Source organism: Fundulus heteroclitus, chromosome 18, assembly GCF_011125445.2.
Source record: "Fundulus heteroclitus isolate FHET01 chromosome 18, MU-UCD_Fhet_4.1, whole genome shotgun sequence".
Classification (NCBI taxonomy): domain Eukaryota; kingdom Metazoa; phylum Chordata; class Actinopteri; order Cyprinodontiformes; family Fundulidae; genus Fundulus; species Fundulus heteroclitus.
In genome coordinates this window covers 15,731,859-15,758,743 of record NC_046378.1, presented here as the reverse complement: position 1 = coordinate 15,758,743, position 26,885 = coordinate 15,731,859, and the positions used below count along the sequence as shown (strand labels likewise).

General features: G+C 39.0%; 1 protein-coding gene across 7 annotated transcripts in view; it reads left to right on the top strand.

Annotated features, from left to right (window-relative positions):
- LOC105923379 (cytoplasmic dynein 2 heavy chain 1) overlaps window positions 1-26,885 on the top strand; it is a 142,078-nt gene that overhangs the window by 41,063 nt on the left and 74,130 nt on the right. Inside the window, exons 42-67 of one of the 7 annotated variants that reach the window (XM_036149654.1) lie at window positions 122-368; window positions 772-923; window positions 1,048-1,192; window positions 1,754-1,856; window positions 5,568-5,714; window positions 6,462-6,586; window positions 6,903-7,151; window positions 7,433-7,541; window positions 9,406-9,519; window positions 9,945-10,087; window positions 11,721-11,802; window positions 12,216-12,379; window positions 13,182-13,319; window positions 14,600-14,713; window positions 14,823-14,983; window positions 15,082-15,205; window positions 15,360-15,481; window positions 15,753-15,839; window positions 17,169-17,295; window positions 18,000-18,150; window positions 18,947-19,056; window positions 19,629-19,649; window positions 20,457-20,555; window positions 20,826-20,949; window positions 23,779-23,942; window positions 24,241-24,360. In XM_036149654.1, the coding sequence (XP_036005547.1) occupies window positions 122-368; window positions 772-923; window positions 1,048-1,192; window positions 1,754-1,856; window positions 5,568-5,714; window positions 6,462-6,586; window positions 6,903-7,151; window positions 7,433-7,541; window positions 9,406-9,519; window positions 9,945-10,087; window positions 11,721-11,802; window positions 12,216-12,379; window positions 13,182-13,319; window positions 14,600-14,713; window positions 14,823-14,983; window positions 15,082-15,205; window positions 15,360-15,481; window positions 15,753-15,839; window positions 17,169-17,295; window positions 18,000-18,150; window positions 18,947-19,056; window positions 19,629-19,649; window positions 20,457-20,555; window positions 20,826-20,949; window positions 23,779-23,942; window positions 24,241-24,360 (3,442 nt within the window). Of the gene's footprint in view, window positions 1-121; window positions 369-771; window positions 924-1,047; window positions 1,193-1,753; window positions 1,857-5,549; window positions 5,715-6,461; window positions 6,587-6,902; window positions 7,152-7,432; window positions 7,542-9,405; window positions 9,520-9,944; window positions 10,088-11,720; window positions 11,803-12,215; window positions 12,380-13,181; window positions 13,320-14,599; window positions 14,714-14,822; window positions 14,984-15,081; window positions 15,206-15,359; window positions 15,482-15,752; window positions 15,840-17,168; window positions 17,296-17,999; window positions 18,151-18,946; window positions 19,057-19,628; window positions 19,650-20,456; window positions 20,556-20,825; window positions 20,950-23,778; window positions 23,943-24,240; window positions 24,361-26,885 lie in introns of all 7 variants that reach the window. The other 6 variants (XM_036149652.1, XM_036149653.1, XM_036149651.1 and 3 more) reach the window with 6 other exon arrangements.

Genomic DNA, 26,885 nt, shown 5'->3' with positions numbered 1-26,885 from the left:
TTCTGACACAATCCAAACATAACTCATACTGAGCTGCGTTAAAATAGGCTTTTTATTTAAACAAATCTGAGCGCCTCTTATGTTTTCTTTCACCCCGTTTTATTTATTGTTTACCATCTAGCATGCTCCTGCGCTACGCCTTTGGTGGGCTGCGTTCCACACAAGTTGCCGTGGTTCACTGCAGCGCCCAGACCTCCTCTCGCCACGTCCTCCAGAAGCTCAGCCAGACATGCCTGTTGCTCAGCTCAAACACGGGCCGGGTGTTCAGGCCGAAGGACTGTGAGAACCTTGTCCTTTACTTAAAGGACATCAACCTGCCCAAACCAGACAAATGGGGGACCAGTAACCTCATAGCCTTCCTGCAACAGGTGAAAATGATATGTTAGTGAAGATTTTCAGTCATCCAGGTCATGATCAACCCAAAAAAGGTTAAACAATAAAACAACTGGACTTCTACTCTGAAGCTGAACATGTTTCTGAAGATGTTTCACAATGGCCTAATGACTCTCCATTGAGAGGTGTGATCAGTTCCAGGTGAATTTACATGCAAATCTAAGATCTAAAAAGGCATCGCCAGCAGGTCTATAAAGCTTGGAACTCCGGACATTCCTGGATGGGAAGCAAACCGTCTTCAGCTTCAGAGTAGAAGTCCAGTTGTTTTGTTTTTTTAACCTTTTTTGGATAGGTGAAGATGATACACGATCGCAAATTATTTTCCAGTCTGACAGCACCTTACTCTGACATCTCTTTATAACTTCAATTTTGATCCAGGTTTTGACGTATAAGGGCTTTTATGATGAAAATCTGGAGTGGGTGAGCCTGGAGAACATTCAGGTAGTGGCCTCCATGTCAACAGGAGGTGCGGTCGGCACCCATTCACTCACCTCCCGTTTCTCCTCGATTGTCCGCATCTGCACCGTGGAGTAAGTACGGAGCTACTTACTAGAAAAACCTAAGATCAGTCAAATCACATGCTTCCATAATCCTCTTTATAACTTTCTGTTCTAATTCTTTCATTAATTTCACATTTCTTGACTTTGCTTTCAGCTATCCAGACAGAGAGCAGCTGCAGACCATCTACTCAGCTTACCTTCAACCGATTCTCCATCATAGCCTGGGGAACCAAGCCGCCTGGGCGAGCACAGGAAAAACACACCAGCTGGCAGGATCTCTTGTGCAAGTCTATGAACAGGTATAGGTTTTCAGGGGGTGTTTCTTCAAGTCCATATTTGTGTTTCCTTTAGATACAGACGGAATTAGATATACTTTTGATATGGTTTCCCTTGAAAGAACTCGTTTAATCACTCAATATTTATGCCGAAAGGTAGCCCTCCACGAGCTCCTTCATGTCTTACAAACAAATATGGCTTTGAATCTCTTGATCATTTTCTTAGTTATCTGTAAAAGCATATCCCCTTTTTATGTAAATGCTACAAATACATACCACAAAACCCCGACATAACCTCATTTAAATTTTATCCACCATAGTTGGTCAAGATGTAAAGAAATAGCCGACAATCAGTTACTTCTGTATTTTACAAATGTAATATAAATGTCTACTCACGTGGATGCAATCCTGGCAAAGGATCCCTATACTACAGCACTTTGAATCGTCTTGTTACTGAAAAGTGCTATATAAATAAACTTGCCGTGCCTTTTCTATTGGCAAAAAAGACGTTTGTCAATTCCTGTTGTCAAGGTCTGTTTTAGTTATATTTATTTTATCATATTTTCTTTTTGTCTGTCCCTGTAGGTCAAATTAAAGTTTACAGTTGATGACCACAGTCACTACCTGTTCACGCCTTGTGTCCTCACAGAATGGGTTCTCAGCTTACTGCGATATGACCTGACTGCAGGTAACTTCAGTCAACAGTAAAATCTCACTTACATTTAAATCTGGTCATTGGAATGCATTTATGTACTTGGAAATGATTGTGGTTAATGTAATTGTTTTAAAGCTTAAAACGCTTTTTGGGATGATCTGTAGAACTGTAAACTATTTTTTAAAATATTCATGAGCGATACTATTGCAAGACACTTTATACATAAAGTTGTAGTAGAGAAATGTCTGATACATTACAAATTTAGTTCATTATATAATGCAAGTCTATTAAAAAATGACAAAAAAATTACTTTCAGTGTAAGGAAGCCCAAGCAATTATTTTTGGGTTGTTACGTTTTGAAGCAACTGCTCGTCCTAAAAAGCATGTGATGCCAGTGGAGTGAAATTACTCTCTTTGAACAGAAATATTCTCTAGCAGAATCAGACTAGCTGTGCACAGCCGTCTACCAGGATCAGATGTAGGGGAGAGCACAGGAAAGGAAAATAGACGAAGACCAGAGCGCTTGTTAAGGCATTTTTTATACATTGAAAATTAAATAAAAATGAAAGACCAAGTCAATGGCAGCAATCCCACAATTTACGTAACACGACGATTCACAGCACTTTGATTCGTCGTTACTGAAAAGTGCTATATGAATAAACTTACCTTACCTTAATACATACATGAAGAAGAGAGATCCTGTAAGACAAAAAACAGAATCAAGACATTCACCTAAGAAGGAAAGACAATGGTAGAGGGCAGCAGCAGGACAGACATCTTCTTAGTGATGTAACAGTGAATGTAACACATCAAGTGACTTTTTCCAGCTCTGATCCACACAGAAAGAGCATCCAAATGCTTATTGAATTCAAGGGGTGTGATGATACATCTAAAAAAGACAATAGATTATAGCATTATGTAAAAAACTCCCTATTTTTCCTTACATAAATAGAGTGAAAATTTCTTAAATCATAAACTTTGTTTTACACACTCTGTTATCAGAGTGCAATAATTTCGTCCAGGGGTGACTTTGCCCACACATTTAACTTTTTATGCTTGTCTAAGTTCAACATGATCCTAATTGCAGAAAAGTGCTAGAAATGCTCCTTTTTTTAAAAAACTTGAATAAATAAAGGTGTAATAACAACATTGGGTTCAGTGTCAAATTTCCCAGTTCCTCAATCATCCAAATCTAAATATTTTTGATTTATCAACCACAGAGGATCAAACGCTGTCTCATCACTAAAAACCTTTAAATAGCATTTTAGTGTAATGTTGATACTACGATCCAACTGAAGCAGATTCCAACTTCAATGTTATTTGCTCCTAACGGCTACCCATTTGATGCACTCTCAGAATCCTTCCTATCTTGTCTGCCACTTACTCACAGTTTCTTTTTCTTTTTTTGCCAAGTAACCAAAAAGATGCGACAGATTTAAAAATTTAAAGCATTGGGGGGCTTCTTTACTGCTTTTAGAGTGGGTGTAGTCTGCCAGCCTGTTGTAATCAGACTCTGTCAGCCTCTAATAAGATGCTAAACAAGAATGTGGTTTGAAGCTAAAGTTGCTCCCCTTCATATCCAAAGATCATAATAACCACTTGCACTCACTTTACCAGACAAAGCTACACTCCTCAACAACAGAATAATGCTTTGCAAGAATATCTTCATCATGGCGAGGCATATTGCAGCGTTTTAATGTTTAATCTCTTGTCATCTTGGAATCGTATCCCAACACTATTGTACACAATGTGCAAGATTCTGCAATAACGGGCATGGCACACAGACATTTATCGTTTGCAACATGTCACAATACAGCTCTAAATTTAATTGTAAGAAAAGCATTCCCATAGTATGATGGCGCCGCCACCATGTCTCGCAGTGGAGATGATGTGTTCAAAGGGATTGGCAGCGTTTGTTTATCGCCACACATAATGCTTTTCATGTTTGGTCATGTTCGATAAATTAGAACATGCATTCTGGTGAGACTCATTTCTCAGATTAAAAGTATCTTTTTGAAAAATAACATTTAAGCAGGTATTTGACATACCTATGCTTATGTCCATATTGTTGTTTTGAAAATGTTCTGCATTGGTCAGATGTAATATTTTAATCTCAAATGTCAGGTTTTCATTATCTGTAAGTGAAAAATTCCCAAATTTGAATTTAGCAAATTGAAGTTTGATGTTTTTTTTGTTCATGTAGTAAACACTTTGGAGGGTTAGGATTAGTTTGCAGGGTCACAGTACACATGTACACATGTTGAAATAATTGTGGTTAAAAAAACAAAAAAGCATTTTTGTTAAGAAAAGTTAATTTTCTATACTTTCTCTTTAGACTGTATGCAAAAATCGTTAATCAATGTTCTGTGAAGGGACTATTTATGTTATTTATCTTACGTTATTGCAACCAATAAAGTTAAACTCACTGTCCTCTGTGAAGTCCTTAAAGTTATTACAGAAAAAAGTATTTTGCCTTGTAAGTTGAAGCATCCGTATATCATTTGTAATGATAAATAAGATCTCCATATGGCTTAGTTTTTTTTTGTTTGTGCTCTCCAGTTTCACCCTTCTTTAATTTTTTTTCATTCTCTCTCCTCTTCTCTGTTCAGTTCTCTCCCGTCACTTGTCTTGCTGTAACTCTTTCATCTTGTCTTCCCTTTGCTCTCAGTCTGTCACTCGTTTTCCTCCCTGCAGAAGGTGTTCCTGCTGTGATAGAGAGTCCAGTCATTTATTTTAATGAAATGTGCCAATAGACACAATTCTCCTTTCCTTATGCTCATCAATTCTTCCACTAACTTTGGTTCTTCCTCCTGTTTCCCTGCCTTGCTGCTTACCTTCTCTTTGGTATGTATAAACCCTTTTCGTTTTTCTGCCGGTTTTCGTTGTGCATGTGTCTTCGCTAAGTATGGCGTTACATGCCTCTAATGCCAATTTTGTACACTTTTATAACCTTGGTGTCAAGAGTGCACAAGGCAGCCATTATAATATGACCTTTGACAGCAATTTTGAAACGCAGAATCATCTTGCTATGACATAACGTTCTGTTGGGAACACCTAGAGCCTGGTGTGTATATATGAATATTACATTGAAAGCTGCCATCTACCGAAGCATTTTTCAAACTGGTCACCCCCACCTACGCACACCTGCCAGAAGCCCTCCCTGCAGTGGCGTCCTGCTCTGAGAAAGAGACAGCTGGGAGCCTTACAATAACTGATTTGGACATTCTCAAACAACAAAGCCTAATGTGGTACACATGGCCCTCAGACACGTCAAATACCGACCTAATGGGTGCTGAAGGCGGCCATAGAATCCAAGCCCGGTCCACAGAGATCCTGCAAATATCAGAGCTTGACAAACACTAGTGTCACCCTGCTAAAAATCTGTTTTTCTGGTTTATCAGGCATGTTTTAGTCGCATAAGAGGAATCTACTCTATGTTAGTAGTAGTGGTGATAAAATGTATATTTTTTAGGTCAGCCCTAATTATGTCTCCAAATCTTTATATCAGATTCCAAGTGTGAATGTCTGTTTCCTTTGTAACTGAGAGGGACGTTTGCTTGATGTATTGTCCAGCTGCATCAGAAACCCAGTTTGTCAGGGCTCATTGTAATTTATTCTTACCCCAATAATTCATGCCATTTGGCGGTTCAGGCAAAGCCACAGTAATGAAATGTGAAACTATCTCTAATGTTAACCTATTTGTTTGCGTATTCTGCTCCATTTCAGCTCAATCTAATTTAACAGACAGCGTCTTGGAAGTGGTTGCTTATGAGGCCAGGAGGCTGTTCAGAGACCGGCTGGTTTCCTCTAAGGACATCCACAACTTCGACAACATCCTCTCCTCCATCGTTCGGGGAGACTGGGGCTCTGACGCTCTGGACAGCATGAGTGGTACGATGCAGCTCTTCCTTTGCTAAATCATCGGCATTAATGTTCGTTTTTTAGCAGGTTTTATACCGGTGATAATTTGCATCAAGCAGTGCGTGTTATGCACGTTTACCGACTGCCAGTGACGCCTGCAGGATTGCAATAATGTACGACTGTCGAGCTCCTTTGACAGCTTTGCATGTGGCTTTGCATCTGGCGGTTTTTCTGCTAATGGTCTGTTCACAGCAGTGGGGAAACACAGGTGTGCCAGCAGCAAAGTGAAAGGAAAATGAAAACATACAGATGCACACGAAGATGACAAAAATATATAAAAACACAGTACAGTTATTTAAAAAAACGTACTGAAAGAAATTAATCATTTCTGTCAGCTGACTTGACTTTTTTATATCACATGACTTATAAGCAAACTGTGTGATTAGTATTGTCTTTTATCCATTCATTGGAAAGAAATGGTCCCCAGTGGTGATAAAATCAAATTTATTTCCTCATATTGCAGGTTTGAGATGTCAGGAATTGGCTATAAATTGTGATTACAGCTGGAAGGATGTCAATTTTATACTATGCTTGCAGCCTCCGCTTTATAAAATATTTAGTCAAATGAATTACAGATCCCATCTGTTCTTTTATATGTTGAGTAGATCATGAAAAGGAGTCTGAGTATGCAACTATAAATGCAGCCATGCCGTTAGAGTGGTATACATGTAGATATGTTACTAATAGCCTGGTCTATTGTTCTTATGTCTTCTGAAGATGGTTTCTATGTGACATGGGGAGCTTCTGAAGGCGCCGTCATGGCTCCAGGCCAGCCTCTGCCTCTTCACGGAAAACAGCTTGGTCGTCTGAACTCTGCTGATTTGAAACAGGTTATACAAAAGGTGCGCAAAGAAAAAGCTAAACATTTTCCTGTCCTGGATTTATTATGCGAGAATATCTATTGAATTAGCCTCCTACATAACAAGGCTAATTTTGGTATCTGGTCAATAAATACAACCTTTTGCTTTTCAGAATTTGGCATTTTGGATTTCAAGCTTTTTTTTTCTTTTTTTTGTTTTATAATTAAAAAATTATGTTGTTATGTGATGCCATTTTGCTCCTGTGTGTTACACTTTTGCTGTTTCTTTGTTGTCTTTTTGGCTTATAGTCGCATTTTTCAGTCGTTTAATTATCCGTTCATGCCCTCTCTTCTACCAGGGAGTTGCGCTTTACAGTCGTGACAACAAAGAGCTCGACCTTCTGCTGTTCTGGGAAGTGTGTGACTTTGTGTCCAGAGTGGACCGTGTTCTCAGTCGACCCGGTGGCTCTCTGCTTCTGGCGGGACGGAGCGGTGTGGGTCGGCACACAGCCACGTGCCTGGTGTCACACATGCACGGAAACACCTTGTTCACGCCTAAAATCTCCCGTGGATATACCCTTAAAAACTTCAGCAATGACCTTAAGACGGTGAGAAAGGCCTAATCAGCTTTGGTTTGCATAGGTGCCAGATAGTTACATGAGTTTTTTGCAGAATGCTCCTAGAGTTTCTCCCAAAATAACTTGTGTCCTTTTTAAATGTTTGTGCGTCCTTTCAGGGTAATTTAACTAACTTTTTTTGGCATATAGAAAGATTATGATCGGCCCTGAAAGCATTTTGTCTGTATGCCTCTGTGTGTTTTTATATTCACATCACCTGCTCTAGTATTTGCATCGGGTAAAGCAGATGTGTGTGTGTGTGTGACTCTTAGGTGATGCAGCTGGCAGGTCTGGACGGTCAGCAGGTGGTTTTACTGTTGGAGGATTATCAGTTTGTCCACCCGGCTTTCTTAGAGATGGTAAACAGTCTGTTATCCTCAGGTGCGTATTGCATTTTTTGACATTTAATTCAATTCTGTTTATTGATGTTGGGTAAATTCACAGTAAATGTCATTTCAAGCCACGGGGAAGGACAAAACCAGGAATTCATTTTAAGGGGTGTTACTTTAAGACCTACTACCTAACAAAGAACTTTACAGCAAAATCATCCGCTATACCTGTCAGAAAAACTTCCAGTGGCCTCCTCCTCCTCCAAGAAGAAGACAAATGTTTTTTTTTAAGTAATTTTTTACCTGATGTTATATACGACTGATCCCCATAATTAGGATTTAAAAATCAAGATTCATTGAAATTACATTTTCAATAATATAGTTTTTACTAAGGGGATTTAGGACCACGGAATAATTATGGGAAAAAAATAAATATCATTACTTATTTTTTGATATTTATCAAATTAGGTAAACCTTCACAGTGTTACTTTTGCCTTTATTTGTTTTTTTTTTATCTAGAGAAAAACAGACTCAATCCTTTACAATTCAATGTACTTATTGAATTTAAACTCAAATACATTTTAAGTTGATAGTTACGATCCAGGGTAAAATTATGTTTATAATAGTATTGGGTAAAACGCGATCTATCGAAAGGCTCCCATATACTCGGTGTGTGCATACTGTGAGCCATGCTGACTCTGCGCAGAGTTAGCGCGGATATTTTACATTTCATAGTCGAGTGTACTATTACCTACATTTCTTGTGACAGATTCCTACAATTCCCACGCTTGCTGCCAGTGGGACGAAACGGGGAGAGGGATGGTAAAATGTTTGATTAGCTAGTTGAGCACCTAGAGCCTTTTCTTTTCCAGCAGGCTCCCACTGCACACCTGTCCCAGTGCAAACAGAGAGGAACTGTGATGCCACGCCTGCTTGGAGCAGCTCAGTGTATCAAGCTCAGTGTCACATATAAAACAGTTTGATGTTTAGACTTTTTGCCGCCGAGCAGTTTATAGTGTGACTCTGTGTACGCGTACGCAGTCCTAAAGATTGAGAAACAACTCCCTTCCTAATAAGACGTGACCTCCAGCAGAACTGGGCTCAGTAGTAGCGGCCATCTTCTTTGATCTGCTGGTGTTTCAAAGGGTAGAGCAGACACGGAAAACACAGAAGCACTGGTGTAGGAGGAAGCAGCAAGCAGAAAGAGGCTCCTCCTATTTGACGATGCGGTGAAGCGAGCCGGGCAAAATTTCGCTGCATTGTCTGTGCAGAATTTTTGTGAAACATTCGCCTTGTTCACGTTTGATGTGAACGCACCTTTAGAATCAGGGCAAAAATAAGTTATGCTGCATAATGGTATTTCCTACATTCAAATCTGAAATTGTGCCCATCTAAGGAACTTTTTTGTATTTATAGAATACTACCAAATCTTAAAATTGGCAATTGCAACATATTTAAAAAATCTGAGAGAAAGGGAAATTAAGAGAAAAAAATGTATGGAATACACAAGAAATTTTAATATAGTTGTGATGTGATCATTTGATGAGCATCTTACCGTGGGATAAAGAGAGAAAGAAGCATTCTGTTTCCCCATTAATGAGCCATCCATCCATCCATCCATCCATCCATCCATCCATCCATCCATCCATCCATCCATCCATCCATCCATCCACCCATTAATGCACGTTTTTTGTAGGATTCATGTTTAAGCTCCAGCCACAGAAAAAAACATAATCTAAATGTAGAACTGTTTCTTTGTATTCATACTATTTAATTTGAGTAAAAAGATCTGATGAGTTAGGTAAAGTAATGTACTTTGGCATTAACCCATATAGAAACCTTCGTTCTTCTCTTCTTTTTTTATCTGAATGTGTTTTGGCAGCTCTGAGTGATGAACACATTTTTCCCGCATTTAGGTGAAGTTCCTGGTCTGTATACCCCTGAGGAACTGGAGCCTCTACTTTCATCACTCAAAGATGCAGCATCCCAGGATGGATTCACCAGACCGCTCTACGACTACTTTTCCCACAGTGAGCGCAGGATAATGAGCCTCGTCACATTCCATAGATGCCTGCCTTATTTGATTTATTCCAGTATATTCTCATCCGGAAAGTATATGCAGCACACTCAGCCTCAGTTCTCTGCCAATCTTTAATACATGTGTTATTTCCTATCAGAAGTTGTTCTCGTCTTTGATTTTATCTGACTCCGATCTTCTGTGTCCCTGCTGTGCAGCAGTGTGTGCTGTAGATTTGGTGCTCTGCCACCAAGGCTGAGGTTACTGTTGCAGAATCAAATCAATAGCACTATTATTGTCACAGTTAACCTCCTAAAAAGCTCCCTGTTCAATTTCAGCTTCCATATCTTCTGAGGCAGCATAAGCCCTGTGTCAGACACAAGGCTAGTTTCTGTCTTTACACTGTCTGATACAATATTCAATACTCGTGCTATTCAGGAATTCAGCAGAACCTCCACATTGTCCTCATCATGGACTGCTCCAATGCTAACTTCACCATCAATTGTGAAAGCAACCCGGCTTTCTACCGCAAGTGCTCTGTCCAGTGGATGGAAGGGTGGTCAGAGAGCAGCATGAAGAAGGTCAGTGCAGAACAACAAATCAACGCTGCATGGTCAAAATGAGAATTTAGGTCAGCTGTAGCCCAGGCTGGCTTTTGAATTATAAAAACTTAGAGAGCGATGCACAGTTTCATTGCTAGCTTGCTAAAAGGATAATTGGTTACATATCAGAGATCATGATAGATATTTAAATGAAGTTTGAAGCTCAGATATTTCTCACCTCTCGTACTGTACCCTACTAAGGAGCACCCAGTTTGGCAAACATCTTTCACTAGAGGGTGCTCTAATATGGAGAGGTTTATATTGGGCAAAAAGCTGAGGGGCCTGATCTTCACAAAAGAAACAAAACTGTGTGAGCAATAAGTGGGCGTGTTGCACCTGATCTTCAAAGATTGTGTCCCGAGTGGATAAACCGTACAAAACAGATTTGGTCCGCCCTATTTAAATGAGTAAATTGCCAATGACCGCTGGAGATAGATATCCCCCCGTCCCCTTACATGGATGGATGGAATAATATTCTAACACGAATATTATTTATAGTGCGCTTTAAGTGTCTTACAGTGATCCAAACAAAAGAAAAAAAAAAGGTTAATCTCTAAACTGCCGGATTTACCTCTAGACTTCACAACAGCCGCTTGAGTCAATATTGTAAACCAAGTAAGCCCCAAAATAATTTAATAAAAAATAAAATGTGCTTCAAACGCTGGAGATCCCTGCAAACCTGCACGGATAAGCCAGTATAGATGACGGTTGAGTAAGTTACAGAGCAAGCAACAATTGGAACAATAAGGGAGGAAGTTATCGATAACTTCTGGACCCGCTTTTGTAGAATGACCACACGTCCCTGAATAAGGATATTCTGGATGATCCACAATTTCACCGTTTTATGAATGAGAAATGGGCTTAAAGTTACACGATGGCAACAGTAACGGCAGCTTGTCGTGCTGCTGTGAGTTACAGACAGACAGACAGAGAAGGAGACTGTGAATCACGCCCCCTTCCCTTACACACACACACTTACAAACACACACACACTCATGTGCCTCATTTTATACACGCAAATTGCTTTGCTCCTAGTTCGAAGATCAGCTTTTTACACAATAATCAGTATGCACATGGTATAGGACGTACAAACCTTTTGAAGATCAGGCCCTGGTTGTATTTTGATAACATTTTGATCGTCAATAAGCATGAATTTAAACAGCATCTTGAATATGGTAAAAATTGAGTGAAGAGTTTTATGAACACAAGACTAATGTACCCGTGCATCTTCTGTTTGTCCTAATAAGATTTACTTTAAATGAGCCAACCAGAGAGGTACCGCTGCCATTAACTCTTTTTAATCAGATTTCCTCGCCCACAGAAAGTGCTCGGCGATCAGGGTTTTGTGTTGTTTTTTTTTGCGTTGTTTGTTCTTCTCAAAAATTATCAACATGCTTGATCAGTGTGAGGGATTGCTGCAAATCAACAACTTGATGCATATTCTGTTCTGTAAAACTATCATGTTTTATCTGTGACTTCAAACCACTACAGGGCCCTAAAAGGTCTTAAAAAAAGCATACGATGTAACCATAAATAAAATGCAAGATTAAAGGACGGTTCATCATTGCTTCCTATTAAAACTATAACAGTGCATGCTTTGGATTTTTTTCAGATTCCTGAACTATTGCTCGCAAAAACAGAACAAGGAGAGGAGGAGCGTGAGAAAGAAAAGGCGACCAATGGGAGAAGCTCAGGTAGGAGCAAAATTCATAATATTTTTAGATGATCTATATGGTTTAATTTTTTTTTATGAAATATTTGGTGGGATATTGTGCCATTTCCTTTTCTAATTTCCACAATGCATATACGTCAGTCTGTGCTAATGATCTTTTTAACCAAACACTGATAATTCAGAAAACAGATTTGGGTTCTTCAGGCTAAAATTCTTGAAATAGTTGCATCTATAAGTGCAATAAAAAAAGAAGATTACTGAACATATATTTTGCTAGATGTTCTTTTGTTATGTCGGTCCATTTATTAGTTTCCTCTCATTTAACTATGTTATCCAGATGTTCGATTGAGTCAAACTTATGACATAAACATAAACCAATGACAGCTTCTTGTAAAAAGTTTATGATTAAAACTATTTTCATCCTTGGAATATCAGCAGGGTCAGAACCAGGAGAACTGGGGCGTTTGTTCCTAATGGTCCATGAATCGTGTAAAGAAAACGGCGCAACGCCGAGCCAGTACATGGCCTTTCTGCACGTGTACACGACATTACACAGCCGGAAGCTAAACCAGCTTACAACAAGACGGCAACATCTTCAGGTAAATGTCAGCCATGCGTGATGCGTGCCCAGTTTTCCCACCTCTGAATCTTGTTCTTTGGTTGATTTTTCTGCTTTTCTCCATTCAACTTTCTGAGCAAAGTCCTTTTAAAAGTATTCATACACATTGAACATTTTAATATTTGTGACACAGAAACCAAATACATCAGTGTCAGGATTTTATGCGCTATACCCCAGCAAAATCTTGAATACATTTAGAGTAAAAATAAATAATGTACAGTTTTACATTTTTATGAATAAAACTTTGAATCAATACTTTGTAGAACCACCAGGTTTGCACATGTGAAGACATTTTTGCTTATTATTCGCAAGGTCAATTGTACAAGGACTTTGAATCAGCCATCTTTCTAACACATGCTTATACTTTTATCTGAATCATCTCAATATAGTTCTGGCTGAATGTTTAGGGTCATTGTCCCTGCTGAAGAATAGCATCCCCAGAGCCTGATGCTGCCACCACTATGTTGTACATTAGCGACGATGTGTTCAGGGCTGCGGTAAATAGTAAATGGATTGAACGTGCATGGCATTTTCAAGTCATAGCATCCACTCAAAGCACTTTACACTAGAGCCACGTCTACCCGTTCGCACTCACATTCATACGCCGATGCTCAGATCGGTAGGCGACTTCGGGTTAAGTGTGTTACCCAGGGGAACATTGATAAGCTGGCATAAAACCCACAACCTACCGAGGGCCAGACGAGATGGAAGACCCACTGAACGACAGTCTCCCACATTTGCATGTCTTTTCTATCGCATCCCAAGATGGTTTGTTTCTGCAGGCAGGCGTGTCCAAGCTGAACGAGGCCAAAGCATTGGTGGACGATTTAAAGAGGCGGGCTGCCGAGCAGAGTGCCCTGCTGAAGACCAAGCAACAGGAGGCAGATGCTGCCCTGCAGGAAATCACGTCCTCCATGCAGGTGTGTGTTTGTGTCTGTGCTGCCTTTGTGTGCGTGCATGTTTGTGGCAATCATTGCAAAGCGAAAGGCGGTCCCCCTCCAGGCCTTCATGTCTCCTCCAAACTACCTCGTCCCATAATGCACCGAACTTTTCCTGGCTCTCCCCTGGCTCTGCTCTTCCTATAGTCAACGCCTTTTATCTACAGTATGAGCATATTTGTGCACTTGTATGTTTTGTGGCTTCTCATCTCCTGATACTCGTTTCCATTTCGGCTTCCTGGCTCTGTCTTGAGGACAGACAGCTGAATGTAAGGACTGATTAAAAGGAAGCTGAAGTTCGTCGGTTTTTGCTCTGTGGGGAATGAGGGAGAGAAGTGGGAGAAAGTTAAACAACAAATGTCAGTGGAAACAGTTTGCAGAGAGATAATTAACAACTAGACTCATCCCCTTGGACTGGAGCAGCTCAGCTGCCTGTGGAGAGCAAGACGGCAGGGGAGGAAAAATTAGGATAGCTGGGACGACAAGGGGAAGGCTGGAAACAAGCTAAAACTGACATTTATGGAGGTGCATCCTTAATAGGAGCATTCAACTCAGGGTGCAGCAAAGAAGGGAAGAGAAGGGTCACCTTTTGACTTTAGAAGAGTTAAAGGGCTTAAGAGTTTTTCAGCAGCAAGTTTTGCTCTAGATCAAAATGTTGGGTTGATATCGGGAAAAAAAGCTCTTTCCCTTTTTATCCAGAACTACAGTTTCTGTCTCCAGTATTTCCAAACCTGAATCCATGTAAAGGTCTTGTAGGAAGTTTAAATTCACTTAACATGGGGTTGCAAATCATGTAAATGTTGGGCATTTTGTGATATTTTTGAAATTGCCTTTTTTCAGGATAAAAAGATCGTGCATCAAGCACACTCTAAGAAAAAATAAATGTTTGGTTAAACTGCAGCTCTCTAAGGGGCATTATCCTAATATTAGTGGCATGTGTATATATATGTCTGATTTTATATATCATATAGCACAACTTTTTGATTTTAAAGATAATTGAAGGAGTTTGCTGTATAATAGGCCTTCCAAAAGAACGGTTTGCATAAATCATCAAAGGCCCAAATATAATATGGGACTAATGGCTGTGGTGAGTGCATGTAACCTTTACATCAGAACTTTATTTAAACTGCACCAGTCATAAATTAAATCTTAAATTTTTTTCACTTTTTGAGGAGTTAGTTTTTTTATACTCTACCTCAATTTCTGATATTATATGTTTTTGATTTTGAGACATGTTTTTGTCTTTGTTTTTTTTTATCCAGAATGCCAGTGACCAGAAGACAGAAATGGAAAAGATCAAAGAGAAAATGGCTCAAGAGATGTCCAAGATTGAAGAAAGAAAAGGCAAAATAGATGACGAGTTAAAGGAAGTTCAGGTAAGTTCTTGGATCGGCTGGGTTGTCCGTTACCAGAGACGTCCCTCCTACTTTTCAATGCTTGTAATCCCATCTGCATCATCGCTCACTTAACCATGCTGCCCTACAGCCTTTGGTAGATGAAGCAAAGCGTGCAGTGGGCAACATCAAGCCTGAAGCTCTGTCTGAGATTCGCTCTCTCCGCATGCCCCCCGACGTCATCAGAGACATCCTTGAGGGGGTTCTGAGACTCATGGGCGTCTTCGACACCACCTGGGTCAGCATGAAAAGGTATAAACGGAAATCTTTCTAGGTTTCATTCAACTCTTTGCTGCTTTAGCTGATACAAATGCTCCTTTTATCTCTAACTCTGCTGTTCTTTTCTGCAGCTTTCTGGCTAAGCGTGGCGTGAGGGAGGATATCGCTACGTTTGATGCTCGAAACATCACCCCAGAGATCCGCCAGAGTGTGGAAGAGCTCCTCAACAGGAACAAGGCTTCTTTCGACCCTAAGGTCAGAAAGCCCCTGTTGCAGCAGAATGAGAAATAGATGTGTTTTTAGTAGATGTTAGTACTCCCTTGATGTTCTTTTTCTGGTGCTTGGAGGTGACACTGTGACTGCTTGTGTCTGAGCTGTTTCTGACGGCGGGTGCTGTTTTTGCTCTCAGAATGCAAAGCGTGCAAGCGCAGCGGCTGCTCCTCTGGCCGCCTGGGTCAAAGCAAATGTCCAGTACTCCTTCGTCCTGGAGAGAATCGAGCCGCTGGAAAGAGAGCAAGCTGGACTTCTGGAGTAGGAGCCAAAACACAAACACGCCTCAGATAAAACACCTAATATACTAATAATATTCTACACAAGCACACTGGTTTGTGTCAGGGTTCTTTTATTTACACTAAGGGATTTTCAGAAATAATCTGTTCTTGTGAGAGTGTGTGCAGCTCCAGCTAACAAACAGCATATTATACACATACAGTATACATATCCTATGTCATCCTAAGAAATGCAAACATATGAGAAACAATTTAAAGTTTATATGCGTGTGTTTGTTTGTCTATCTGTCCAGAAACCTTAAAAAAACAGAAAGTAGAAAGCATAAACTGGAGGATCAGCTCAACAATGTTGGAGCCAAAGTCAACAAGTTAAAAGAGAAGTATGTCTATATTTTTGTCCTTTTTTATTATCTGTTAATTCTTTTATTTTTGTGCATCTTGAGAACATCTTGCTTGTGCAATGAAACAAATTACTGATATCAGTAACTTAAACTGATGCTAAGTGCAGGTAGTCCAGTTAAGTACACACACTGTCTGTCTTTGGATCTGTGTTGCTGTAAATCTTACAAAACAAGGTCCTTGGTAAAATTACCCCAGGCCTTCCTTGGAAAAGCCTGTCTCTACGGAGGAGGATTAGGGCCACTCAAAAAAAAAATAAAAAAAAATGACTCAATTCTGACTTTTTTTTCTCAGAATTCTGAGATTAAAGTCAGAATTCTGACTTTAATCACAGAATTTTGAAAAAAAAGTCAGAATTCTGACTTTAATCTCAGAATTCTGAGAAAAAAGTCAGAATTCTGAGAAAAAAGTCAGAATTCTGACTTTAATCTCAGAATTCTGAGAAAAAAGTCAGAATTCTGACTTTAATCTCAGAATTCTGAGAGAAAAAAGTCAGAATTCTGACTTTAATCTCAGAATTCTGAGAAAAAAGTCAGAATTCTGAGAAAAAAGTCAGAATTCTGACTTTAATCTCAGAATTCTGAGAAAAAAGTCAGAATTCTGACTTTAATCTCAGAATTCTGAGAGAATAAAGTCAGAATTCTGACTTTAATCTCAGAATTCTGAGAAAAAAGTCAGAATTCTGAGAAAAAAGTCAGAATTCTGACTTTAATCTCAGAATTCTGAGAATAAAGTCAGAATTCTGACTTTAATCTCAGAATTCTGAGAGAAAAAAGTCAGAATTCTGAGAAAAAAGTCAGAATTCTGACTTTAATCTCAGAATTAAGAGACTCTCAACCCTAGAGGGAACAGATAATTCCAGTGCCACCAATTGCAAAACAATTAAACAAAACACTTTTTAGTTTTTTATTGGTACAAAATGTGAAAACGATTTCCTTGCATTTCACAATTATCTATATTTTGTTGATCTATCAAATCAAATATAAATAAAGATACACTGGATATCTTAAACCTTCAACTTTCACTAATAGGTAAAAACATCTGTCGCTTGGATAGCTTCTGCACAGATCTATGGGTCAGTCTGCCTGTCTGTATCTATATGCAAAAATTATTGTCGGTATGGACACTGAGACTAACTTCTCTTTTCACAAGAAAAGAGAAGTTTTTTTAAACAAAATAAATCATAACTATATTAAATAATTCTTAAAACAATTGAACTTGATATAAATAACCAAAAATTGTTCTGAGATGATTATAAACTCAGTGTTTTGGTCACAAAACTCCGTCCCCACGCCTCGTTCTCTCCTCAGGTTCCAGCGTCACACTGCCGAGGCTGCAAAGCTGGAGGCTGAGGTGACTAAAGCTCAGGACACGATCACTGCAGCCCAGCAGCTCATATCGCAGCTGGATGGAGAACACACACGTTGGAATGCACAGGTAGATGGATGCGTGAGCGTGTTGACATGCGCACTGCTGTGGGAGGGTGTACAAATGTACTCGAAAAGGGGCTCATTTACAATGTAAGAAGCAACAGGAGCCATCAGTGTGTGTGTATGTATGTATGTGTGTGTGTGTGAGAGACATAGAGGAATGGATCCCGCTGCCTTGGGTCCCCTCTGGCTGTTTTTACTCCTCTCTGCAGCATCTGTCTGTGCCTTAATTAAAACACTCAATCTCAGGCTGACACACTCACTCACTCACACACACTCCCACACTCTCATGGCCTCTTTCAAGGCGGCAACTTTACTTTCTGCGCACGTAATTCCATACAGCCTCACTTAAACATATGCACATCGGCACCTTTTTCTGCACACTCATCCCAAGCTGTGGACGGCTATATGTTAATTTGTATTTAACTTTTTTCCAAAGAAGAAAGACCCGTACACAGTTAGCCTAATTTCATCCTCCATTATCATCTGGCACATCACTGAAGTACTTTAAAGGAATCCTAATCAAAGCAGAAGTGTGTTGCTGTCATTTAACTTTCTTGCTTTCCTCGTTCTCATCTTTCATCCTTACCTTTCTTTGCAATCCTTCCTCTGATTCCTCCCAATTCCCCATTGTGCCCTTGTTACATACTTTATTAACCTGCTTCTCCGTCTGCTCAGCAATCTTCTCTGTCTTGTTCGTTTCTGTTTCAGATGTCTGAGATACAGAGTGAGTTGGACACGCTTCCTCTCAGGGCTCTGCTTGCCGCAGCCTTCATCACCTACCTGTCCGCTGCTTCTGAAGACCGAAGGAGATACTGTCTGGATACGTGGATGGCTCAATCTGGATTACAGAGTAAAATACGTAGATTGTGCTTTTAACACACTGTGACCAGCATATGCAGAGTCCTGTGTTTACACTTCACACAAACACACCTCCACCCACACATGGCCTGATGCCCCGTGTCGCTTCATATGGTGGAAATACTTACTCAACGCTCACTTGTTAGTAATAATGATGGTTAAGATCACCCTGTATTTCTGTCAAATTTTAAAGTCTCAGGGTTTTTTTTCAGTGAAAAAGTTACCATTTTGTTCTGTTAAATGACTCCTCTGAACGACTTACATGAGACAATCATTCAAGCACCCTGGCATTGTTTTGTTTTCTAATTTATCCTCAGTTAAACTACCTAAGACTGATTATACTCACAGCTCAAACCCCTTCAGTAAACTATCACAACTTCAGTGACTGAAAATTAACATTTACAATAAGGCTTCTTTCTACTTTGAATGGATTCATGTTTATCCTGTTTTGTCTTAAAGAGTATATAAAACTGGTGGGATTGAAGAAAAAAAGGTTTAAACTTTTATGCTTCTGTAAAACTTAGACACCTGCACAGGAATAGCCAAATAAAATACACATTGGTAAAAAAAAAAAAAAAGAAAAGAAAAAAAGAACAGTTTATGTTCATTTATAAATTTGCCAGCTTCCTTTTTGTGTTCTGAAGAGAAAACAAACTCATAATACTGGAGCTAAAGCAAACAGAAAGAAAATCTATGAAATAATAAGTTAATAACAACAAAGCAATGAGGGTTTAAACAGAACCAAAATGTATAAACTACAGCTAAATGCATCTGTGTGTGTTATATTTTTGCTGCAGAGTTCGACTTGCGGTCGTTCCTGTGCTCGGAGAGTGAACAGCTGATATGGAAGAGTCAAGGTCTGCCATCAGATGACCTCTCCATGGAGAATGCCCTGGTTATACTACAGGTTAGTAGTACCACCAAGAACCCACCATCCTTTAAGTTAGAAACATGTGTACGTGCAAGTTTATATCTTTTAACAGCTAAAAATACAAACAAAGTTGCCTCTGATGATTTCAACATTTCTTGTGAAGCTGCAACAATCTGTAAAGGGGTGTCATTGGGAAACAACTAAATCACAGAATGAAGCATAAGAACCTTTAACGTAATCTGTGGGGTAACTTTTTTTTCCAGAGAAACATTTAAAAAAACCCATATTGGTTTGTTCCCAGCAAAAAGAACAGGAAAGCCGGTTCACAGTAGAGCTTCTTTTGTACAAGTGATCTATAACTTTAATGAGGGTCATGACAAGTTGGATCGTTTCTCTAAACCCAAGAGGGAACCAATGATAGGCGAGTGATTGCAGTGGTGTGGCAGATTTGAATTTATTTATACATGGTTTAAAACTGAAACCGAAGTCCTGTACAGGGTTTGTAGTCATTGTGAAAGGAATGTGTTCATCAGTGCCACTCACCTGTCCTCCATTTGCATTTGCCTGTATTTATTTGTGTGTGTTGTTTCTACCATTGCTGCCTTCAGATAAATACACTCAAGTTACAGGTAAGCAGCTGTTCCCTCATTCACCCCCATAGTCCACATCTACCTTCTCTTTGTTTGTCATCTGTCTGTAGGTCCCTATTACAAACGTGTCTTATATCCTCTATAAAACAAAGGCATTGGTGGTATTTTCTTAATTTTTTGGGGACTTTTGACTCTTTTGATCATTACAGTTATTTAATCTTCTGTTTGAACAAAATTCAATTCAATTCAATTCAATTTTATTTATATAGCGCCAAATCATGAAACATGTCATCTCAAGGCACTTTACAAAGTCAAGTTCAATCATATTATACAGATTGGGTCAGATTATACAGATTGGTCAAAAATGTCCTATATAAGGAGCTGAAAAAGCTGAAAGTGTTGATCATCTGCTGTTGGAGTGATGTGGGCAGTACCGTTTTGGCAACAAGTGTTATGGATTTGAGGCTGTGATAAAAGTGTGCCTATTTTTAACTTTTGTTCAGTTTATGACACATTGAAAAGGTTTTAATTAGTCAATTTTCAGTTTTATCTTTTCTCACCTTTTTAATTGGTTTAGAAAAAGAAAAGAGACGGCTAGTGTACACAACAGATGCTTGCAATAGTTTAGTTATCAGATTCCCGCAAAAGGCACGATGGAGCAGAGCAGATGACATGAGAACAGCAACTTTTTTGACCTGATGGGACTGTAATGTCAGTCAGCTAGCATGTTAGCACTGCCACAGCAATGCATGTAGACACAATTAGGCAGCCCTTTTCCCAGTGAGTTGTTTTTGTCAGTTGCGTTTTATTCTATAAAGTTGTGTTTTCTTGTTTTTCTCTGGTCAGAGTGTTGCCTGTCCATTCCTGATCGACCCATCGTCCCGAGCTACAGAGTGGTTACGCACACACCTTAAAGAACAGAGACTAGAGGTTATTAGCCAGCAGGTAAAAATGCACCAAGTGTTACAATCAATCCTGCTTCCCTCCAGGTTCATCTACTCCACTAAGCCAATCTTTACTGTTTGAATGGCTATATTTTATGCTACATTTATCATTGTAACTTGGGGCATTGAACCAAAGAAATATTATTGCAATTAAGTGCTGAAGTTTGAACATAATGTATCTTATTTATAAATTAAAACAAAAAAACAAACAAAAAAAAAACAGATAAAAATGGAACAATTATTTTTTTTGTGTATTTGTCGGCTTCTGCAGGACAACAACTTCATGACATCAGTGGAGCTGGCAGTAAGATTTGGAAAAACACTTATCATCCAGGAGATGGATGGTGTCGAACCAGTGCTTTATCCGCTGCTGAGGAAAGACCTCATAGCTCAGGGTATTCACACACACACACACACACACACACACACACACACACACACACACACACACACACACACACACACACACACACACACACACACACACACACACACTGGTGCTTTTCTACAATGTCTGGTTCACAAACTCCTTTCAAGTCAGTAAAGTCCTAGTTATGCAGTAAGGAAGATAGTTACAGTACTTGTAGATAATCTCCACTTCAGCTTTATCAGAAGCTTGTTGCTATATAAGCAGAGTTGCGAAACAACCCTTGTGCACGAAGACATCAGGCGTGGGCCAGTATGAAGTATTTATGTTACATAAGAATCTCATTATCACTTTTAATTAAATTAGAAGAGTAAAACTTTTCCTGCTGCTGCTAAAAAGTTATAGGGGTGATTATTATGGTTTTTACAATATAATCTGAAACATTTAGATGTTGATACACAGACGCACACTTAAAATACAAAAGACCATTTTGAACAATTCATCATTTATTTAGTATACTTTGGGACAAAAAGCAATTTTAAGCCAAATATATACTTTCCACCTGCTCAATTTAGTGATAGAAGTAAACTCTCCCATTACATAACGATAACAAAAATGTTTAATAGTGCATACAAATAGGTGAGGGAGGGGGAACATGGAGGGACTCTGCTCCTTACACCCAGGAAAAAAAACCCACCCTGGTCACTAGAAGAACTTTTCCTGTCATCTTATTAAAATAACTTTAAACAATAAGAATGATGTGGTGGGAAATCTAAAAGGTTTTAAAAGCAGTAACATTTTAAAGGTGTTAGCCACACATTTCTATCACATAAATCTTACTCACTTTGTGATTAAAAATCTATCCTCCCATATACAGGCTTCCACTGACAGAGGCCTCTTTGGACTTTAGATAAGACATAAAACGTCTGATCAGTTCTTTTAATCTTTAAATTTGTGTTTTACATAATTTTTTTTCTTGTTTATTTGCTATTCCTCCCCCTAAGGTTTTGACTTGTATTTTAAGCAGATGCAGCATAAGTTTTGAGAAGTATGTGGGAACACTGGATGGAGTTTAGGAACATTTGGCAACAACACAATAGATTTAAGTGGTTTGTTAAAAAAGGACAAGTGTATACTGGATTGGGGTGCTTTCTCTGTTAAAGGTCTTTTTTTTTTTTAAGACTTAACAAAATTTCCAGCAGCTCTGCTCAATCGCCCACTATGTCCACCAAAAATATTCACCAGCCAGGGAGATTTATTTAAGTCTAATCCTACCAGCTACCCCTCTCGTGCACACGTCTGCCGTACGGTCCAAACTAACACAATCCTTACAGTTTCAGAAAAACGGTTCCAGGAAAATAAAACGAAAAACTTTGGGCTTGGCATTTTGGCAAACTAAAATAGTATCAGTTAATTTACATAACTAATTAAAGTGATGCCAACAGAATGGGGTATTTACTTATTTTCCAAGTGGCAAATATCCATGGAAACCAGTCAGATAGTAAAATTCAAACTGAAATATAAACAGATTTGTACCAGTTCTGAAGTTAGTAGTTGTGCTGATCATAGTTGATTTAAGCTTCTCCATCCATAGCTGTATCCATGATGGCTTGGTAGTGGGCAAAGTCAAATACTTTTTATTTATTTATTTTTTTAAATAATGGTCCTGTCAAATAAACAGAGTACATATTTAGCAGTGTTGTGTTCTTAGTTTGCTTTTTAAAAACTTTGTATTTTGGGAAATCTTGCAGGGAAAATCTAAATTTCCTTGGTAGCTCTGTTTTGATCTTCGGTGTACATTTGTCAGTGGAAAAATAAAATACAAATTCAAACCTTGGTATACCTTTGGGCTGCAAACCGGTTATGTCTATAAAACATCCAAAGGAGGAATAACACCTTCTTGACAATCACAAATATGAAGTTCTTGCCCCGTGTCAAACATACCAAAGCTGTACTCAGGAGGAGGATTTTGAAATAATTAATAATGATGTTAAGAAGTGGCCTATCACCCAATTACACATATGACTGTCATCATAGAGAGTGATAATAAATAGCACATATTAAAGACGAAATGAGGTGTGTCACATTAATGCTGCTATCTCGTATTGTAATTACTTTGGTTTCTAATAAAAACTTGCTCTTTGTGTGTCAATTTCCATTATTTGCACAAGCACAGAATAATAAGGTTAGCACCTGCCTCAACAAGCTGGTTTTATGAGTTCATGAAAAAATCTTTACGGTTTAGAAATTCTAGTAAAAGAGAGAAGGTTCTTCTGCATTTATGCATAGTGGTAAAGATAAAACGACTGCCGCGTGTAAAACAATTGTTACCAAAATGCTAAGAATGTAAAATCTTTACATGCAAAATAGAATTAGCATGTAATGCATTTTTGGGTCTATTTAATACATGAAGATACTGTTTTCTTTGTGTCTGTTTTGAAGCCTGTGATATAACCATTGATATTTATAAGTTCTTGGTTTACTCGTAGGTAATTGCATACCGATCGCATAAATATAACTCCGATTGGAAAGCTTACCTGTGAAAATGAGCATGACTCATAAGACTCTGAATCATCCAGAGAAAGGAGGTTGTCAATTTGAAGCTAAATTAGAAAGAGTGGAGACAGAAGAACTATGCGAAAGGGCAAGTTATCCACTTAGAATTGATGCTTAACAAGGTGGAAAAAAAGAGTGAGGACACAGGCATGGAAATACTGCGCCGCAAAAACCAGAAGACAAAAAGTAAAGGACAAAATATGAGAGTAGACAGGTTTTTAAGTGGCCTTTATAGACAGAGTTACATATCTGAGTGGAACAGTATGTTGTTGATGTTCACATACACACACGCTAACTGCAGGTCCCAGATATGTGGTGCAGATAGGAGACAAAGTTATTGATTACAACGAGGACTTCCGTCTCTTCATGGCAACACGGAATCCCAGTCCCTTCATCCCCCCCGATGCCGCTTCAGTGGTCACAGAGGTCAACTTCACCACGACCAGGGCAGGCCTGCGAGGACAGGTATCTGAGCTGACACGCACTCAAACACAAGCACATCAGCTACATATTTTAGCAGGCCAGCTGGAGACTAAAGCAAAGGTACTGGATGTGCTGCCTGTACATGCTTTTTCCCCCCCAATGCAATTTAACTTTATGACTTTAATACTCCATGAGCAGAATCTATACAATCTTTCAGTTGGATATTAAAATTGCATTGCAGGCATTTTTTTACCAGTCTTAAATTATCTGAGCTCACCTGTGCGTGTGTGTGTGTGTGTGTGTGTGTGTGTGTGTGTGTGTGTGTGTGTGTGTGTTTTAGCTGCTAGCCTTGACCATCCAGCATGAGAAGCCAGAGCTCGAGACTGAGAAAACAAGACTGCTGCAACAAGAGGAGGACAAGAAAATACAGCTGGCCCAGTTGGAAGAATCTCTATTAGAGGTAGAAATTCTACAGCATTTAACAAGCCATACACGTTGGACAATAGCGATTCTGTTTTATGCATATATAATGTTTAGCCTGTGCACCAAAAAAAAAAAAATCTTTGCGTAGCTTCTTTTTTGTTCTAGGATAATTGTCCACTGCAGTGCAGATGTTGTAGTTGGTAACTCCCACTGCAGTGTGATGAAGGTGTACTAGACGGAGTAAGGCTTTGTGTACAGGCAAAGCAGGAGCAGTGAGTCCTGCTGCAATCACTATACCTGTCCAGTGTATCAGATGAAGCTAGAAGCAACCAGTGCCCATTATTGATCCTATGTTTCTGTGTTGCAGGAAAAGAGCTTTTTCCAATGCACCACCAATCCTCCTTAATCAGTGGGTGCCTCATGGGGGGGGGGGGGGTTAATGGCTGTGCTTTTCCTTCTGTTTAGCTTACTTCTTTTGTCTTTATTGAAATGTACAGCTTAAACTCTCTGGAATAAATTCCCAATGATATGGCAGTTTGAATCATTCGAAAAGGACTCATTACCGGCCTGTAACTGTACATTGTGTGTTGTTTCCAGGGAAGACTTTTAGGTTGGAATTCAAGTGTTGCCTATGCAGATCTAATTAGTAAATGTAGAGGAAATAGAGAATAGCACTGCAAACTATCAAACTTTATTTATGCAATACAGTGTACATAATTTACAGTCGTTCTGATTACACCAATCAAAGCAAATATCAAATGGGCCGCTACCACAAAAATGCTATGTAAGCCTCTGTGGCCATTCAGGGGAAAAAGAAAACACAATTAGATGTGAGCAATATTGCAAAAATATGATATGTTGATTTTTTGTCTTTTTTTGCTGAACTATCATCTTTTATTACCATTTCTCTATGTAAAAACATAGCTCATTGAAGAAAAATGTGTAACAGAGTAAAATAATATTTCCAAATAGATTTTGATCAATTTGTTTGATTTTACAAACATTTTTCAAGGATAGGAGACATTTATGGATTGCCGTTGTTTTTAGTAGATAGAGGTAGCAGCCTTTGGGTTGGTTTGTGTTCCTTGGCCTTGCAGGGAGTCAGGGGTGACCCCCCCTGGTCCTTGTCTACCCTAATTGTCTGTGCTGTGTTGTCTGTGGCTTTTGACGGTCTGCTCCTGGGTTAGGTAGGAGGGCCTGTCCCCTTTTCCCCTTTGCAGCCACCTCCACACGCCAATGACATATCTGGGTCTTAACATAGACTCTATGTTAAACTAGTTGGTCAAACTAAAATTATATTTATTTATTTGAAAACTTAGACAATGATGACACTCAAGTAAGGTGGATATTTGTAACATATAATTAGTTTAATTAATGTAAAGCAGGAAAGTAATACTGAGTTTGCTTGAGAGCAGAGACGTAATGTGCCATATAGATGATGTCATCATTTCTTTGCCTTAGCATATTGTCAGGAAGCTCTAATATTTCACAATTTATTTTGGTCATATTGCCTTCCTCTAAGCACGGCAGATTGATGCTGAGTCACATGCCATTTTGAGGGGCATTCTGACCAGACGTGTCAAGTAATTGTTCTTCGTTACTTGACTACTGGTGCAGCCTTAGCTTTTGTCCTTAATGTTATTTATATTATTTTTACATTACTTTTACTTCTGTACTCTTTGTCATTCCGTGACTTTCCCTTATTCTTGTGACTTTTTACATTGTAGATACACGGCGAAGACATCAAAACTATGACTTAAAAGTATATAGAATTATGTATCAAACACACAATTATGAAACAACTCAAAACATCTTTAATATTTTAGGTTTTTCTAAATACGCCTGCCTTGGTTTTGATTACTGCTTTGGTCGCTCTTGGCCTTCTCTCGATTCGCTTCACGAGGTTGGTCACCTGAAATGGTTTTCCAGTTGTCTTTTAGGAGTTCACAGGGGTAGTAATAAAAATAAATACAAACCACTGAATAAGAAGGTGAGTCCAAACGATTGATCGGTAGTGTTTTAAAACCAGTACTTTTACACTTTTACTTGAGTAAAAAGCTTGAGTTTATGCTTTTACTCCTGGTATCTATGCCTCTACCTGCATAATAAATATGAATACTTTTGACACCTCTGCATCTGACTCATACACATGTATCTAAAAGATCCTCTTTTTGTGTGGTCAGAGGGACATTTGGAAACTCCCGTACACGGAGAGCATTAATGCCAGCAGCCTGATGTCAGTGCTTCAGTGGTATTAGACATGTAATTATTCGTGAATCGTAGGACCATATTCGACTTGACATTTCCATGCTCTGCTGGTTTCTCATCTATTTTACTTGAATTTATTTGAATACATTTTTATCACTTCGCTTCAGAGAATAGGTTCCTCAGAGCTGAGTGGGAGAGTTTTAGAAGTCAGTGAACACTTATTTAAAAAGAGCTTAAAATTCGTCACACAAGGCCGTCGGAGCCCAAACATCACTTCTTCTTGCCACTTTTATCAGATTTCAGGCTTGAGGTAAAATCACAGGAACCTAACAACATACTCACTTTCTCTTCCAT